Source organism: Protopterus annectens, chromosome 16.part0 (genome assembly GCF_019279795.1).
Source record: "Protopterus annectens isolate FY-2018-M chromosome 16.part0, PAN1.0, whole genome shotgun sequence".
In the NCBI taxonomy this organism is placed as follows: Eukaryota; Metazoa; Chordata; order Ceratodontiformes; family Protopteridae; genus Protopterus; species Protopterus annectens.
The window spans coordinates 667,434,742-667,454,019 of record NC_056750.1 but is presented as its reverse complement, the minus strand read 5'-3'; the positions used below and the strand labels follow the sequence as shown (position 1 = coordinate 667,454,019).

General features: G+C 43.0%; 1 protein-coding gene across 2 annotated transcripts in view; it reads right to left on the bottom strand.

The window, feature by feature from the left end:
* LOC122790747 (ER degradation-enhancing alpha-mannosidase-like protein 3) overlaps window positions 1–19,278 on the bottom strand; it is a 765,530-nt gene that overhangs the window by 336,188 nt on the left and 410,064 nt on the right. For both annotated transcript variants that reach the window (XM_044058342.1, XM_044058343.1), the window contains exons 11-12: window positions 2,645–2,728; window positions 2,297–2,380 (exon numbers count right to left, since the gene is read on the bottom strand). In XM_044058342.1, the coding sequence (XP_043914277.1) occupies window positions 2,297–2,380; window positions 2,645–2,728 (168 nt within the window). The remainder of the gene's footprint in view (window positions 1–2,296; window positions 2,381–2,644; window positions 2,729–19,278) is intronic.

Genomic DNA, 19,278 nt, shown 5'->3' with positions numbered 1-19,278 from the left:
ACTCCGAGCAGATCTGAGCATTGCCACTTAGATTCTTGACTTAGCTAAAGAATGCCTTGTGGTTATCTTTGGAGTCCTTGGCAATTTTTCTTTCGAAACTCTCCTTGGATGATTTTATGAGAGATCGTAGTTTCTTGCTGATGCTGATCAGGGATGTCTTCCCTTCTTGAGATTTTACTCTTTTCCGTAGTAGTTTCCTCCTTCTATTGTACAGCTTGTTTATGGCAGGAGTCCACCAGACTGGTTTCCTTTTCTTGGAGGAGTGAGTCTTGGTTTTGCTTGGGATAGCACGATCCATGCATTCTTGTAGGTGCCTGTAGAATGCATTAGTAAAGGATTTTGCAGCTTGGACAATGTTATCCTTTAGCATGGGGGCTTTGAAACTTTCCACCTCGGTCTTAAGTAACGTGAAGTTTGCTTTTGAAAAGTTTTTCACGATGATTTCCTTGTCCGGGGGTGGGGTATGAAGTACATAAAAAGTTAATGTGGGAGGTTTCCCCAAAGGGAATTTATCTGCCCAGCAATGTAACAGCATTAAGCAACACTCGATCCTCGAAAGCCTGCACAGAAGTCCTCTTCTCAGCAGCAGGAAAACTCTGAAGGTTTGACATCCAAATCTGACTAAGTCAGCCCAGCTAGAGCTCAGTAATAGTTTGGACTAGTGGAAGGTGCCCTGAAGCTTTGGAAGCTAACCGGCTATTATATCCTTCGCAAGATATAACCAATATAGCTAAGGCTGCTGTTGCAGTGATCAGTATGATGAACATCTGCTAGTATCACTGTGGTAATCTCAGAATACTGCCAGGGAAGGATATACATTAATGGATAAGATTAGAGCAAAATACTTCTTTTACGGAAAAAAAATTCTCAGTATTAAATAATGGACCAAAAGCTATTTAGAACTATTTTCAAGTGACACTCTACAATCAAAAGATTAAAAGTAAAAGACAACAGCCAGTGTCACTGGCATAGAAGGCTAAAGCCAGATGACTAGGGTTTGATTAGCAGCTCATGCAACATCTGGGTCTAATGGTTGGGAGTGAGGACAGGAATGACTGGGCCTGGCTGGCTCAACTCTTCTGAGAGGTGGATGTGTGGGAGGGTGTCTGTCCAGAATACATGGTCCCATATGACAGTCCTCCATGGAGACCAGACAACACATGGGACAGCTGGCTTGAAGAGGGACAAGCAGTCCTGAGGGGTTATCTCACTCCTGGAAGTGAAATACATGCCCTTTTTGATGTCCACTTTATATCAACCCCCCAGAAAGGCTTTCTGGACATGTTCCAAAGGGCTATGGACCAAAAAAAAAAAACTCTGCTATCAATGGATGATGACCTCTCTCTGCTGCTCTGCTCACCAATGAAAGGGTTATAGGTCTCTCACTTCCAGGTGAGCAAAACAGCTAATTGAGTAAATGGAAGGGGAGGCTTGATGGTCATGAGGGCAAGGAAAAAGAAAACAAACAAGTAAAATGCAACATTATTACTGCTACTGCATCTTATCTTTTATTGGTTTCATTTAAAATGTAAAAGGAAAAAATCATTGTTTCTGTTCAGACCTCCCCTTTGCCTTTGAGTGCCCCCAGATGATGATCAGCTGCACCATTCTTCCTTCAGTATCCCTGATACTATCCTGCAGGGGCTGGGATCATACCACAGTTAGGGAGTGGAGTGCCACAGCCTGGAGTGAGCCACATGTACTGGCCCGCTATGATAGGGACGATTTTTCTGGCATACCCTAACTGGACAGAGTTAATGATATCACACACTTTACTGTATGCAATGTCAGCTAGCTAACCTCTGATTCTATAACTTTATGGGTGATATGTCCCGCAATTACAGCACATCTCCATCATCGAAGATGTGTCTTCATCATGGACAGAAACTCATCTCAGAGTGGGCTACTGTCAGCACCACTTTTTCCTACCCCTCCCTCCCTTCGTAGCTCCTCCGGTGCAAGAGTTGCTAGTCAATTTAAGGTTGTATAGATCATAGTAATGGCCTCATCATTTTACTGCATGGAGCTGGTCCATTGACACATTTTCATACAAAATTTTTCATGAGTGTTGGCTGCAATAAAAGTCACGTATACTGTGCAAATGGAAGAATGTTTTGAATCTTTTGTACAACTAGACTGATTTAACTCATTCTCCCTGAACTCAGTTTCAGTTAGCAGATCATACAGTATACTCTATCATGAAGCAAAAACGAAAATAAATAAATAAATAAAATTCACACACATGAACCCTACTGGTTCCAAAGCAAAGTATTTTGTAGACAGAAAATGTGCAAACCTTATAAAGAAAATAAGTACTCTCTGCAAATTCAGGCCTCAGTGGATGTTGTGCCCAATGCACTGCAAAATCTGTTGTGAATGCCTAGCAAAAATAAATAAATAACACACAATATTAGTTTACGAATAGAAAAAACATCAGTACTACATGCAGTTGAAATATTCTATCCTGTTAAACGCAACTATTTCAAAAGGAGAAAGCCTGTACTGCTATATATTTTTAACTTATAATAATAATAATCAATAAGAAGCTGCTATTTATTTATTTATTTTTTGTTAAAGAAAAAATATATATTTCACTGCCAGATGTTTGTTATCTACAGAAAATGTCAACTTTCGGACTCAGTACCTCAGGCAGGAAATTATGCTGTTTGGTGACTTGATAGAGCATCTCATGTGTTTCTATAGCAGGCTTCAAGTCCCCCCTCAACACCTGAAATATTAAAACATCATAATCAAAACTTCACAATAGCTATCAGAGAACTTTATTTACAGGTAGATAACATCACACAGAAAATTATTTAAACAACAGGAAGAAAAAAAAAAAAAAAAAAACAAGACCAACGGAGAATAAAAAGAAGTTATGTACTTACCATAACGTTCCATGTGAGTTGTTCATTTCGCCTTTATTCTTATACGTGGGTACAGAGCTCAGCCATCGCCTCTGAGTCGGCCACTTTACTTGCTAAAGATCTCAGAATAGCTCGAGGCCAGGTCCCTATCCCATGATGCTCTCTGTCCTGCCCCAGATCTAGTTTGCTGAACTCAGCAATAGCAAGAATAACTCAGTAAATACTCTGGCTGGAGTAAGAATCCCAGAACAAGACTACCAGATCCCAAGTCTACCCATTGTTCGAGACCCTGGAGGGGGATGGTGGGTGGGAATGTAAGAATAAAGATGAGATGAACAACTTACATGGAACGTAATGGTAAGTACATAACTTCTTTATGTGAAGTTGCTCAATCTCGCCATTTATTCTTACACATGGGTAGCGTCCCAAGCACCCTACTCCTGGGTGGCTCACGGGAGTATATTCCTGAGGACATTGGAAGCCCTGTCCCTGGAGGCCCTGTCCACTTTGTAATGAGTGATAAAGGTATGATGCTTAGACCAAGTGGCTGCTGCACATATAGTGCCCAAAGGTAAGCGAGCCGTATAAGCCGAAGATGTAGAGACAGCTCTGGTTGAATGGGCCTTCACTCCATATTCCAATGTTTAATTCGTTGAAGAATAGGCAAATTTAATGCAGTCAGTTAACCACTTAGAAAGGGTAACTTTAGAAACTGGTAATCCATTCTTGGTGTCAGCATAAGATACAAAAAGTTGGTCAGATCTTCTAAATTCCTTTGTCCTGTACAAATAGTATCTCAATTGTCTGTGGACATCAAGTTTATGCAACATGTATTCCAACTGATTAGAATGATTATGGAAAAAGGTTGGAAGTTCGATAGTTTGGTTCTGATTGGTCTCAGAACACACTTTTGGCAAGAATGAAGTATTAGTCCTCAGTGAAACCCTGTCCGGATGAAACACCAAATACGGTGGTTTGACTGAAAGGGCTTGGAGCTCAGATACCCTGCGTGCTGAGGTAATGGCCACCAAGAAAATAGTCTTCCAAGAGAGAAACCTTAACTGACAGGATGATGCAGGTTCAAAGGGGGGGAAGAATAATCTGGGACAGCACAAAATTTAGATTCCAAGGAGTAAAGGGCTGTCTAACAGGCGGCCTAAGATGAATGGTGCCCTTAAGGAAGGCCCGACATAATCTGTGAGACAGTAAGTTAGAACCCTCAGCTCCAAGATGAAAATTCGAGATGGCAGCCAATTGGACTCTAATAGTGGCAGTAGCAGCACCTTCTTGAAAAAGCTTAGAGAGAAATTCCAGGATACTAGCAATTGGAGCTGCATAGGGATCAACATTTTGAGAAGTGAAAATAAGGTGTAGTTCCACGACAATAAAGGCCGTCTTCCACCAGTATAAAATTCCTTCCACAGATGTTTCGTAAACTATTCCACTCCTGTTCTAAGAATTGAAACCACGATATTTTAGAAACCCACTTTAATATAAAATAAAATAAACTAAAACAACAAAAATGTACATAGATTAAGCGCTTTCATCTCTCCACGGAGACTTCATCAGAATCATTAGTAACCATTCTGAAAACATTTTATATATCCTTACATTCACTGTCATTGGTTGGCCATTTAGTACTTCAATAATCCAATTGTTCAATTATGTAATCATGCTGGTATTCCACTTCGGACATTCTGGTCTTTTTTTAAAAAACTTTAGTAGAAACATATACCATGTATTTACAAGTTTGCAAGAATATACAGTCTTACAAGATGTATATACCACCACATAATAAAAACATTTAAAAAAACCCTATAATCTAATCTATCAAAAAATGTTGATAATAAATATAAATATAAATAAAATGCCTTTGTATATAAATAAAAAATGTGTAGGTACGTCCGAAGTGAAATACCAGCATGATTACATAATTAAACAATTGAATTACATAATTGAACAATTGGATTATTGAAGTACTAAATGGCCAACCAATGACAGTGAATGTAAGGATATATAAAATGTTTTCAGAATGGTTACTAATGATTCTGATGAAGTCTCCATGGAGAGATGAAAGCGCTTAATCTATGTACGTTTATGTTGTTTTAGTTTATTTTATTTTATATTAAAGTGGGTTTCTAAAATATCGTGGTTTCAATTCTTGGAACAGGAGTGGAATAGTTTACGAAACATCTGTGGAAGGAATTTTATACTGGTGGAAGACAGCCTTTATTTTCCTGGAACTACGCCTTATTTTCACTTTTTGAGGTGTAAATCTTTCTTGTGGTTCGTTGTTTTGAGAAGCCCAAAAGGCAAATCGCTTCCATTTACTACCATACAACGTTCTGGTAGAAGCCTTATGGGAAGAAACAAGAATGTGCTGTACCTCTGAAGAATAATCATGTGACCTGGCTAGGAAGGGAATTGGAGCAGCCAAGCTGTCAGTCTGAGGGAAAGAAGAGAGGGATGTAGGGTCCCTGACAAATGCATCAGTAGGTCTGGAACTGGGTCCCGAATCCAAGGTTCCTCCAGCTGATAGAGTCGGAGGAAGGGGAACCAAATCTGATGAGGCCAAAGAGAGGCTAGTAAGATTACAGTCCTTCCGAGGGCTTTGGCTTTCTGCAAGAACTTGGGAATCAGGGGAACAGGTGGAAAGCCACACAGGAGTCCCGGGGGCCAATCGTGTTTGAGCGAATACCTTGGGCTGTACCCTGGTGAGGCATTCAGGGCAAAGTAGTTTCTGCATTTGGCATTCATAGGGGATGCAAACAGGTCACAGCAAGGCTGGCCCCATCTTCGAAAAATCTTCTCCGCAACTTTGTTTTTGAGAGACCACTCGTGTGGTAGCAGAATGGCTCTGCTCAATTTGTCTGCTATTGCGCTGGAATTCCCTGGCATATGCATTGCTATCAGAAAGCGCCCAGTGGACACAGCCCACTGCCAAATTCTCAAGGCCTCTTGACACAGGGGATAAGACCTGGTTCCTCTTTGCTTGTTGATGTACCAGACTACCAACATGTTGTCTGTCTATATGGCAATCATCCCCAAAGGCAGAGAGTCGTGAAAGTGCTGCAACGCCAAAAGCACCGCTCTCAGCTCCAGAACACTGATGTGCAACTGTGACTCTGTTTCCAACCAGGTGCCTTGGGCAGTTCTTCCCTGAAATTGCCCCCCACCCTATCAGAGAAGCGACCATGGTCACTGTGGCTAATGGCGGGGGGAGAACAAATGGCCAACCCACTGTAAGTTGTGGACTGGTCAACAACCAGAAAATATCCTTCTTGCAAGAGCCCGTAATCATGATCAAGAATGACATGGGAAGTTGTTGGTATGACCACTGGGCAAATAGTAACCACTGAAGAATCCTCATGTGCATTCGACTCAGAGGAACTGCTATGAGCGTAGCAGCCACAGTGCCTAAGAGTTTCAGTACCTGATGAGCCGGTAACTTTCTTCTCTGCAGAATGTCTGAGACCTGGTTCTGGAGAGAGACTATTATGTCCAGGGGCAATCTTATTGTGGCGGTGGTAGTGTCTAGTTCTGTTCTGATAAAGGAGATACGCTGTGATGGCGACAACGCAGACTTTTCAAAATTGATAGTGATGCCTGAGAGCAGAGATTGAGAGTGTGATCCCTGGACAGAATTAGTTGATGCCTGGAGGCGGTTTAAGAGCCAGTCGTCCAGATACGGAAACACTTGGAATCCTAGACGCCTCAAGTGATCCGTAACCACTGCCATGCATTTACTAAACACTCTCGGGGATGTTGTGAGTCCAAAGGGCAGTGCTCAGAATTGGTAGTGACTGGCTCCCAGTCGGAAACACAGATGAACTCTGGATGGCATGGACATTTTGATGTGGTAGTACACATCCTTGAGCTCTATAGAGCATATCCAATCACCCACTCCGAGGAATGGGAGAATAGACTGAAGCACGACCATCCGGAACTTCTCCTTCTTTACAAATGTGTTGAGTCTGCTGAGATCCAAGATGGGGTTCTAGTCCCCTGTCTTCTTTGGAACTAAAAAGAATCTGGAGTAAGTTCCGGATCCTATCTGGTCTGCTGGGACTGGCTGGATGACTCTCTTTTCCTACAGCCTCTGAATTTCTATGGCTGCTTGATCCCTGAGACTGGGTGGAACATCTGGGATTTTTGTGCCGGCAGGCGGAATTTGTAGAAATGGGATGATATATCCTATGGTAACTATGCTTTGTACCCAAGAATCTGTTGTAACTCCTAACCAGGCATCTGGATACAAAGCCAAGCGACGCCCAACTGCCTCCAGAGCAAGACAGTCAGGGCCTCCTCTCAGGAGCGCTGATAGGGCTTGCCAAGGAACTGATCCCTGTTGCCCTGGTTCTGCGGACACCCTCTGCCGCCAGGTTGGCGTATTCCACTACTGCCCCCTCCTCTGCCCCTGGAGGGTGGCTCACTACGTGTATTCCGGAAAGCTCCCTGGGACTTTGAGAATCACATTTTTCTACCTTTCTGCTCTTTGGGGTATGGTCTGGTAGGGGTTGGAAAACAGACTCCTAAGGCAGATAAGAGTCTTTCCCTCCTGCTCACACCTAGTGAGAGTCTACTTGACTTTGAGCCCAAACAGAGAACAGCCATCAAATGGGGTGTTGACAAAGGAAGACTTGAAGGCTTCCGCAAAGGAGCATAAGCACATCCAGGACTGTCTCCAAAGAGCTATCGCTGAACCCGCTGCTCGACTCGATCCATCAGCTGCATAGGAAATGAGCCACATGGACAAGATCACAATGGAATTAAGGGTATTAAGTTGTGCTGTCACTTTATCAGAGACAGCACCATCTGTATTACCCTGCAGAGTATCTCCAAGCTCCTTGAGGAGATCTCGCTGAAGACGGGTGAAATGAGTCAAATAGTTAAGCAATCGCATGGCAAATGTCGCAGAACTAAAGATGCATTTCCCATATCTGTCCATCGTCCTAGAATCTCTGTTAGGAGGATGGACAGTGAAAGAGTTTTCTGACATCTCTTTTTTTGGTGGCCGCCGCCACCACCATGGCATCAACCGGGACTCCCTTAGTGAGGAACATCTTGTCTTGGAGGGAGGTGATAAATTTGCTAGGCCTCCAAGGGACCGGTTCCATAGAATCAGCTGACTCCCACTCCCTTTGAACGACCAATTCCATCAGCTTGAAGGGCGGAGTAACCCAGGAGGTGGAAGGTTGAGACCCAAATGCCTTCAGGAGCACCGATTCACCCTCAGTAGGGCTAAAAGACTGCTAGTCACCCCTCTGCTTTAGGACTTCCAGGATATACACAAAGGAGATATCCTCCGAGGGGGACCGTGGGGACCCTTCCGATTCCTCTAAGTTGGTGTCTGATGTCAAAGATTCCTGAGGGGACTCTAAATGCTTCCTCTTGCATAATCTCTTACTGGGAACCTTATCAGTGGGGGCTTCTGGCACTTTAGGGGAGGAAGAGGAAGGACCTGACGGTGTGTGTGTTTTAGACGACATAACCCTCCTCATACCATCAAAGGCACCGCTGCTTCGACCTGAGGAAGCCGCCAGTTCTGAAGAAGACGGCAACTTCCCTGGCGCCGAGAGGATGGAGCCGAGCTTATCTGTGCCGAACCCCCAAGAGGAAGGGTCGGAACCGATGCATCAGTTCGACCCCCCCCCCAGAACTGACGAGAGAGTGTCGCCCCCTCCCCCCAGAACCGACGAGAGAGTGTCGGCTCTGAGACACTTCCAATGGAACAGAAGAAGTCAGGGTTGATGGAGCCGAAGGCACTGGAACAGGCCTCGGCTCCGAAGGCTCCACACACAACCATCAGATCCCTCCTCGGTGGAGGTATAGTCACAGCCAGTGGAATGGTCTCAGGCTTCAAACCCTGTTGGATCGAAGCAGACAGCAATTTAGCCAGTGCCGGGTTCTCCAGAAGCCTCTGCACCACCCGGTCCACATCGACATCGGAAAGGGTCCTCGAAGAACGGGTTGAAGGAGCCACACATCGAAGGATTGAAGACTTCAGAGTTTCGGAGACCGATTCCAAGACCATGGACCAGCTCCAAAACACCTGTTCGGTGCACGGCTCCGAAGACTGCAGAGCCGGTGACCGCACCTTCACAGAAAGGCTTGAAGCCAATGACCTGGGCTTCGAGGACTTCGACCCCTTTGGGGACTTGGAGGTCTGGTCAGCCTTATCCAGGGTTTCTTTGAAGTCTGGCTTCAACAAGCCTCTATCTACCAGTTTCCTTCTCCTTTCTAATAAAACCCTACTGCTGAAGGAGTGGCAGAAAGAGCAATCTTCTTGGAGGTGTACAGGCCCCAAACAATAAACACAACATGTGCATCTGTAATGGACATCTTCTGCCCACATTTACACTTCTTGAAGTCAGATTTTTGCTTCTCTTTCTGATCCGCCTTGTTAACCAATACAGAGCTATACTAACATGTTGAAGTTGTCAGAACCCTGACAAAACTTCGATTTACAATAAGCTTACAGTAGCAAAAAAATACCTAAAACATATAAAAAATACCGTCCAAAGTTGTGAGATCCCTGCACAACTAGGGATATAAAAGTATGAATAACAGCAAACATGCTAACTACTTGGCACATTATATCTACAGATTTAGAAGGGCTAGGGTAGCAAAAAACAACAGTCCTAAGTTGACAGATCCCTGTACAACTAAGGCTATAACAGTAATTCTAACAGCAACACACTATCTAAGCACACTCTATTTATAACCAAAGAAAAAACGGCCAGAGGAATAAGAGCAACTGCTCTGTATATAATGAGAAATCTAATACAACAAATCCAAAGGCTAACCGCCCAATGGTACTAACAAATGAAAGTACAAGATCTTAGATCATTTTTTTGCAAAAAAAAAAAAAGAACCTCAAGTTTGTCAAAAAGTAAAGTAATACATTTCTACTGGCCCGTGCTCTCCGAAAACCTTGCGATCAGTTGCAGTGGCAAACTAGATCTGGGGTAGGACAGAGAGCATCATGGGATAGGGGCCTGGCCTTGAGATATTCTGAGATCTTTAGCTAGTAAAGCGACCGACTCGGAGCCAAGCCACGTGTAAGAATAAACGGCGAGATTGAACAACTTTACATTATAAGATTTCAACTCACCAAAAGGTTTACTGACTGAAGCAGAGTGAAAAATTATAAGATGGCTAAGAATTGACAGTGGAAGGATTTTTGTTTCCCCACTTCTGCCGATTCAGGCTCCTGGCTCCCCGTCAACATTCAGACATAAGCTCAATTACATCCACAATACAAACCCATTAATGGTGAGGGTTGCAGCAGGTGAAAGTGACACAGAACAAGTATAGAAGCTGTTTTTCTGATATATGCCCTACCTTACTATTAAAACTGCTAAACATACAGCATGTCACATGAACTGATGCCCACCTAGGCAAAAGCCAAGCAGACTTCACCACAAGGGCATTTGCTAATGTGTGCAGGTAATGATGTGAGCCAACTACTCACTGCCATAAGGGGAATGCAGAGTGCTAGGGAATGAAACACAAGTAAGAATGTCTTCAGCCACTTCATTCTCTCTTTTCTGGTAGCATTCCCATAGGAACTGGGACCTCTGAGTCTGTGACACTGCCAGCACTGAGCAGGAACACTGTCCAGCTGCATTCAGGCTACTCCATAACAGATAAAATTGTTACACATGGTACAGCACTGTGACAGGATGGAAAACTGTAGTGAAGACTGACCATATTACAGAGAACCTGAAAGCTTCAGTATAGTCAGAAAGATCACAACAAGGTAATATGAGGCAAAAGAACAGATGTTTTGTTTAACATTAACAATGAACTGCCTCATACACAGTGCACACTGGTGGCAACTGATCAAATCATGGCATTTCAGGGTCTCTGCTTCCAAGAAGTGTATACAACATGGAGGCTAGCAATAAACTTCATCCAAATAGCCATTGAAGAGCAGTGAAAAAAAATACCACAAAGCAATATCAAATGGAAGAATGCACAAGCTATGTTTATTTGTTGACTGCACTACACAAAAGACATTCCAAAAGGGCTGAGCAGATTCTATGCATCCTCTAAGTACAATGCATGCATTTTCACAAATGAGTTTCACTTATTTTAACCCAGTAAGCAATCTGGTTCCGAAGACCTTTTCATCCATATCCCAATTCAAAGGGAAAACAATGCATACAACTACTTCCTACTCTACTGTCATACTCTTATGAAGAAAATTTCACCATAAGTAACCAGCAATATACACACGCCTGCCACAATCCTACAGTCAGAAGTCTTGCATACAGACAGAGACAAAGTCATAAAATATATAGTTTTGCAGACAGAAATGAGAGCAATGTGGAAGAAAGATACCCAGACAGTTCCAGTAGTAGTAAGAGCAACAGGGCCTTATAAAAAAGAATCTACAATCGTATTTAGATATATTATACGAACTGCAGGAGTCATTATTAGGCATACTGTGGGTGCTGCAAGGAGCACTTCTGGCGGACATCAAAGACTGAAACAATGCTAATTTCATGAACTTTAATCGTACTTTGACTTAGGAATGGGGTCCATTCCAGTCATGGTATTAGAAACCCAAAATACTTGGAGAAATAAAAAAAAATCAGAAGACCAGCTGAGTGAACTAGCCACCGTGGACTCTTTTTAGCCATGATATGAGCCCTATTCAAGTACAACTTGGATCTATGGATGGAAAACAGAAAATTACAGCAGGACTGTCCCTGTACTTGTAATGGACAGAGGCAATTCCTAAAAGGTTCACCTCATGCATGGGTCCCTCAAATAATGGTATTATCCCAGTTATTCTCATTAGGGGTAATATATACATTATTGACCATGAATATAACAATAAGTATCCTTTTCTGTGCATTTAAAGTGTTTTTTGAGAGTATCTGCTTTATTTTCTAAAAAAAACAAAATAAAAACAAAAAACAAACAAAAAAAAATATATATATATATATGCTTGCTTCCCACCTTTCTAAGCTAGTATAGTCCAGTTTTCAGGTTAGTGCTGGATTCAGGGCTGTGTTACAAATCTCACCTGTGAGAGAGGGGAGCTTTGACCAGCCTGTCTGTCCCTGGAGGAGTGGTTTCAGCCCAAAAATTAGTTTATTGGCCATTTTGAACTAATTTCTATCTCTTTCATTTCCCTGCTATAAATACCGTATTTGCCCGGTTTTGCGCGTCGGGCAGCGCCGGTTAGCTAGGGTAAAACTATTCCCGGCTCCACAAAGTCTCCTCTTCAATTTTTCCCTTGGAACTAGACAAACTTTCAACTTAAGCACTCAAGCCACTCATTTCTCAGCCTGGCACTTACTCAAAACTTATAGCAAGCACTTATAAACCCTAGCACTAGACCCTCCTGTACTGTACAGAAGGAAAAGGCTGTCTATTCGACCTTACCAGCCATCCAGTAAAACAGTTCACTGTACCTATCCAGGCATGTCAAAAGGGCAGTTTCAGGTGTACTCTCCAGTCCAACTGGTGAATCTGGGCATTTTGAGGCAATGTTACAACTGCCTCATGTACACAGACAACCCCCTCCTCCTACTACCAAATACTAATACATGTGAGAGATGCAATTATACAGCCAAACTGGAGGCTAAGCTCTCGCAACCCAAGACTGGATCTGACATTCAAGAGGAGAAGGGAAATACTTGCATCACACCACCAGTCTCACATAAACCCATTAAAACAGCAGTGGAAAAAACACACATAAATACATGAAAACATACTTTGAGGCTCTAAATAAAAATCTGCAAAACCAACAGAGACTTCCAAAGCAAACATCCAAGCAACCTCCACCCCCAACACAAACCATGAAACACATACTTCACAAAACCAGTGTGCCATGCAATCACAGCCCTTAAGGCAAAATAACATACCCAACATACTAGTAATAGGTGACTCTATAGTCGGGCACACTGACGTCCCACTCACTAGGTTGAATAAGGAGAAGGTTACTGTTAGCTGCCTGTCGGGTGCCAGGATCCACCACATTATACAAGCACTCAGGTCACTACAGAACAAGTACAAATATGACTCTGTCATTGTTCATGTTGGTGTGAATAACCTGAGCCGTACCTCTGTGGACTACATGAAAAGAGACATGGAAGAGCTCTCTGATCACATAGCCCAGGCCGGTATGACCCTGACCCTGAGTAGCATCCTGCCCTCACCAAGAATGATACCACGGTATAAAGAAAAAAATCTCAATTTCAACAATTGGCTAAGTCTCTGGTGTCATTCAAAGGGGATCCAGTGTCTGTCCGCCTAGGATGACATGCTCGACAAGCCACGCTGCTTCGCTAGAGATGGCTTGCACCTGTCACCCTTAGGCTTTTGAATACTGGCCAAGGCTCTTGCCACCCCCATAGTGCCTTTTTTAGGCAAGGCTCAAAAGACAAGCCTACCGCTGTAAATAGCACAAGTAACAAAAAACTGAGGGTAATGCTACTCAATGCCAGAAGGCTGAACCTCAAAATGCACGCACTCGAGGCACTCCTCAGTATGGAGAAAATCGATATATGTGCAGTAACAGAAACCTGGTTTCAGGCTCCAGAGAGTGCCCCAGCACTACCAGGCTACAAGTCATACCATACATTTCGGTCACAGAACCCAAACCGAAATACAAAAGGCGGGGGCGTATCCATATTCATCAAGGATACCCACACCTCCAGGTTGGTGGCACAGCACAATGTTTCAGAGATCATCCACGTGCAACTAACAATGGGGAAAACTGCAATTCAAATTGTAGCTTGCTACAGATCACCCACCATGTCCCAGGACCCCCATTCCGCGTTCCTGGAAACACTAGGAAACATAAAGGTCCTACCAAACACCCTAATATTGGGTGATTTCAATTATCCAAACATTAACTGGGAGAACTACTCAAGTACTAACTCCCTTGCCCAACATTTCCTAGAATTTATAAACTCAAATGCCCTGGTTCAACTGGTCAACACTCCCACCAGAGGTGACAACATATTGGACCTGGTCATCACCAACATGGGCGACTGGTGTTCCATACCGGAGGTCAACCCCTCGCTGGTTAGATCTGACCATAAACAAATCACTTTGGATATCCACATTCCGCCCCCACCCCCCCAGACAAGAAAACCACCGTGAAAAACTTTTCAAAAGCAAACTTCATGTTACTTAAGACCGAGGTGAAAAGTTTCAAAGTCCCCATGCTGAAGAATAACGCTGTCCATGCTGCAAAATTCTTTACTAATGCATTCTACGGGCACTTACAAGAATGTATGGATCATGCCATCCCAAGCAAAACCAAGACTCACTCCTCCAAGAAAAGGAAACCAGTCTGGTGGATTCCTGACATAAACAAGCTATACAATAGAAGGAGGAAACTAGTACAGAAAAGAGTAAAATCCCAAAAAGGGAAGACATTCCTGATCAGGATCAGCATGAAACTACGATCTCTCATAAAATCATCCAAGGCGAGCTTTGAAAGAAACATTGCCAAGGACTCCAAAGATAACCACAAGGCATTCTTTAGCTATGTCAAGAATCTAAGTGGTAATGCTCAGATCTGCTCAGAGCTGGTGCAGAATGGCAAAAAGTACACTGAACCGACTGATATTGCCAACATCCTGGCAGACAGGTTCAGCGCAAACTTCACCCCCCTCTCACCCCCAAGAGGGCCCATAACCATACCAGGAGAATGTAGAGTCCCTGAAATCACAGACACTCAGGTTAAAACAGCCCTCTCCAAAGCCAAAAACACAGCATCAATGGGACCGGGCGGTGTCCCAGGCTGCGTCCACACAGGCTACGTACCCATAGAGTGGCGCACAGCAGCGGTTATTCTGCTACACAAAGGTGGAGCCACAACAGACCCTGGGAACTATCGTCCTATAAGCCTGACTAGCTTGGTCTTCAAGGCTATGAAGCGCACCATCATAGAACTCATTAACGGAGACATTGGGAACCTCCAAACACTGGACCCTACCCAGTTCGGCTAAGGGCAGATCATGCCTCCTAAACCTGGTGGACTTCTTTGAGACAGTTACCAAGGCTATAGATAAGGGAAAGGTGGTACACACAGCCTACCTAGACCTCGCAAAGGCCTTCGACACCCTTCCCCATTCTGGTATTATAGACAAGCTCACCAGCCTGAACATAAACCCCTATGTCACAAGATGGGTTGCCAGCTGGCTCACGGACAGAACCCACATGGTGAGAGTTGTGGGAGCTAGGCCCGACTCTAAATCGGTTACAAGTGGAGTTCCCCAGGGCTCAGTCCTAGGACCCCTCCTGTTCAGCATACACTTCTCAGAGGTACAGGCAAGCACAGGAGGACTATGGCTGACCATGTTCGCAGACGACTGCAAACTAGGGGCTATAAATGACTCTCCGGCTGACACAGACATCCTCCAAAAGGGTCTCACTGAGACGAATACCTAATGTCAAAATCATGACCTCAAGCTAAATGCCAAAAAGCGCATAGTCATCCCCTTTGGAAAAAACAAAGTACCCACAAACTATCACATAGGTGGTAGTCCCCTAAATACGGAAGGCGTAATAAGGGATCTGGGGACCCAAGTAGATAGTAATCTCAACTTTGATAATCACATTCCCAAAGTGGTTAGAAAATCCTTCTACGTGGCCCACCTAATCACAAAAGGGTTTGCATCCAGGTCAAAAGAGGTCATTGTACCCCTCTACTCATCACTCATCAGACCCATCATAGAGTACAACGCCCCATTTGGGATGTACCTTACAAGACACCTGCAACAGCTGGAAAGACCACAGAAGTACCTCACCAAGAGGATCACTGGCCTCAAACAGATGCCCTATGCAGCTCGACTGAAGAAATTACAGCTGTACTTGGTTGCATACCGCCTACTCAGAGGTGATCTCTGCCTAACATAGAAGGCCATGTCCAACCCAGAATTGATGGACATGCTCCACCTAAAGAAAACCTTATCCCAGCGAGCCACACGCTCTAGGGATCTAAACCTCACCACAACAATAAATAGGACATGCCGGAGGGATAGATTCCTGTCCCAGAGACTTCCCATGCTATGGAACAAGATCCCAATCTACATCAGGCAGAGCTCCTCGCTAACACTCTTCAAAAGAAATCTCGACGAGTGGATGGGAAACAGAAGGTTTACCTCGGGGATCACTTCAGTGGCTCTGCTGGTAAGCCAACACATTCTGGCTAGGCTTATAAATGCCTTCGGGCAGATAGCCTAGTACCTACCTATGAGTAAGGCTCTAACAAAATGGGGTAGGTTAATTCAAGCACAAAAAAGGAAACTGGCTAGGCTTGAAATGGCCATCAAGGGCAGCTAGCCTAGGACTTAACCAATGAACCTATAAGAGTAAAGCTAAACACAATAAGTTAAAAATATTGAACTTGAACACTGACTTTCAGAATACTGTGCAGATTTGAAATACACCACACATACATCAGAACTTAGACTCAGAAACTCTAAAAGCTAAAAATCTAAGTAATACAGTAAACACTGCAGAAGGTATATTTCCTGCATAAAGAGCTGTTAAAGCTATTTGAAAAATGCTCACCTTAGCCAAGTTACTGGAGGTATTAGCTAATAGTACTTTTAAAAGCATAAAGAACATCGCTTTAAAAATAACCGTGTCCAAATAAAAATAAATCTATCACAACACATTTGCAGATTATAAGTGAAGTAATGACCAAAGATGCAGAATATTGTAACACCTCATGGACAGACTAAATTGCAAACCTATTCCAGGGTTGGGGTGGGACATTTTTAAAATACCTTCTAGTAGTTATATTAATTTTGACAACATTACCTATTATGGCGATGAACAGCAACCTTACCTTTGATCACCATGTCTCCACAGTGGTAAGAAGAGGATTCTATATTGCTCATCTCATCAGTAAGGGCATTGCCTCCAGAAAAAAAAAGAAGTTAAAACCTCCCTGTACTCTTCCCTCATCAGGCCAAAAATTGAGTACAATGCACCTGCAGCAAGTGGAGAGACCACAAAGGTTCCACACAAGGAAAATTCAAGGTCTTCAGCATGTGTGCTAGGAGGATCATCTGAAAATCACTGTCACTTTATTCTATTTCATACAGACTACTCAGAGGTGATCTCTGCCTTGCATATAAGGCAATATTTGATCCTGCTTTACTGGAAATGCTGCATATCTGTAAGTCAAATGGCACACAGGTTACTTGCTCTAATGGCCTTAAGCTGGTATGTGACATTACCAGAACCTGCTGGAGGGACAGCTTTGTCTCCCAGAGGTTACAACCCCTTTGGAAAAGATTCCTTCTTTATGTCAAGCAGAGCACCTCACTGGCCCTCTTCAAATGCAATCTGGACAATTGGATGAGTAACTGTAAATTCACCCCAGGGGTTCCACCTGTGTCCCTCTTGGGCAGGGATAATAGGTGCTGACCGTGGTAAAACATGGCTAGGCTTGTAAGGGCCCTAGGATCATTAGCCTAGTAACCTCCTATGATCTTATGATCCTAGTGTTGCTTTGTAGACTGTGTATTACAACTTTTGTGGAAGGTGGCATAAAGCCCATATAGCCAAATCAAATTACAGTCGTTAGTAATACACATATAATACATTTATAAGACAGCTACAAAAAAGGCCCCTGCAAACTTTCATTAGGGTCCTCAGGGAAAGCTGTTAGACTGAGGGTTTTCACCCTTCACAATGGACATTAAGGCAGTAATCCAACAATACTGAAAAGTCTCTATAATGTAGTATGTAACAAGGTCTTACCCACACACGGACAGCAAAGTCAGCAGTAATCAAACTGAACTGTCTTACTGTGCAATATAAATGTAGGCCTTAAATCAGTCGCTTAAGTGGAATTTTTCCAGTGAAAATCAGCTAATAGCCTAGTAATGAGTGACAATCTGTTAAATCAGTGCAATAATGCAAGTATTTATTAATGCTGTGTTTGTCACTTGTGTCTATAGAATTTTGTTTATTATCATCATGTCAAATGTAGTCTATGTATTGTATGCACATTGAGTCCAATGAAACGTAATTTCGCTTGGTTCACACTTATGTGAATTGAAGTGACAATAAACTTTATTTTGACACTGACTTCACTTTAAACTACCTGTTAGGCATTAGGTAGAATAAATGGTAGAATAGGCCTAAAAATACAGTGTCAGGCTTGTGTTTCATTTATGTATAGAGTTCAGGGAAAGACAGTTTAGCAGAAGGGAAAAAATAACCTTGTTGGCTAAGCATGAAATGTGCAGATATAACAGTTCCCAAGGAAATGCTGCAGAATGTTCCTTTCTCAAGGGAAAGATGTGTGTAGTTGCAAGGGAATGCTAGATAACAAAAAGATGGTTAGGCTATGCCAGGCATCCGTAAGACAAGACAAGGCCTGAGAACCAAGGTTAAGGGGGAGTGGATACGGTTCTCAGAGGAAAGTTACTGGACTAAATTAATATAATGTGTACACTTAGGACAGGAAAGTCAATTGAAGTCGGATACAAGACTTGTTCAGATGTAGTTCTCATTCTACTTTCTGACTTTGTTATTTGATATATTATGCTGCTGTGACATTTATATTTGCCATTATATGTTACTCACTACAACAAACCATTCTTATGCAATCTGTGGCAACAGAACTCTGATTTCTTACACAAGACATGGATACAGTGTCTAATCAAGCAGGATGTTTCTAGGAGATGGGAGGAAACTGCGGAACCCAGAGAAAGCCAACAGACACAAGACAGGTGCACACAAACTCCATACAGAAAAGTGAGTGACTGCAGAGCAGAATCGTAGCCACTGAAACACAGTAATTCCCAGATTCACCTATTCTGATGAGGTTGGCTATCACAAAAAGCAGCATTTAAGCTGCTCATTAATTAAGAAAATGGGGAAATCCTGGAGATCAGTAGAAAAACTGCTCATAGGCAGGGTCTCTAGCTGGAGATATAAAACAACTCTGGTCTTAGTCCGACCTTCACTAGACCCCATATCTCCGAACTGTACCTCATTATGAGGAATACTCCGTATTTTGAGTATTAAAATTTCCACTTTCCAAACTGTTCCTTGTGGATACCATCTGTTATATACTCATTAAGACTTTTAAAATATTTATGGTAAAACTAAGTGAATCATATTAATTTATCACTACAGCTTTTTGTAAGTACACACATGATGTGAGCTTCTAAGTTGAAGTTGTTTATCAGTGTTTCACATTTTGCCCATTTGTTCCACATTATAAGAGATACTGTTCTACATTTTGGAGATGGATGGTTGACTGCAATGCTAACAGAAACTGCATATGTTCATACTCTTCCAGTGAGGGGCGGCACCCTGTTAAGAAATCACTGTGTTAACTTCTTTCAGAATGTCTGAATAAACTTGAGTAAAGGATAAAAGAATGAAGAATGTGATTTACAGACAACTTGAGAAA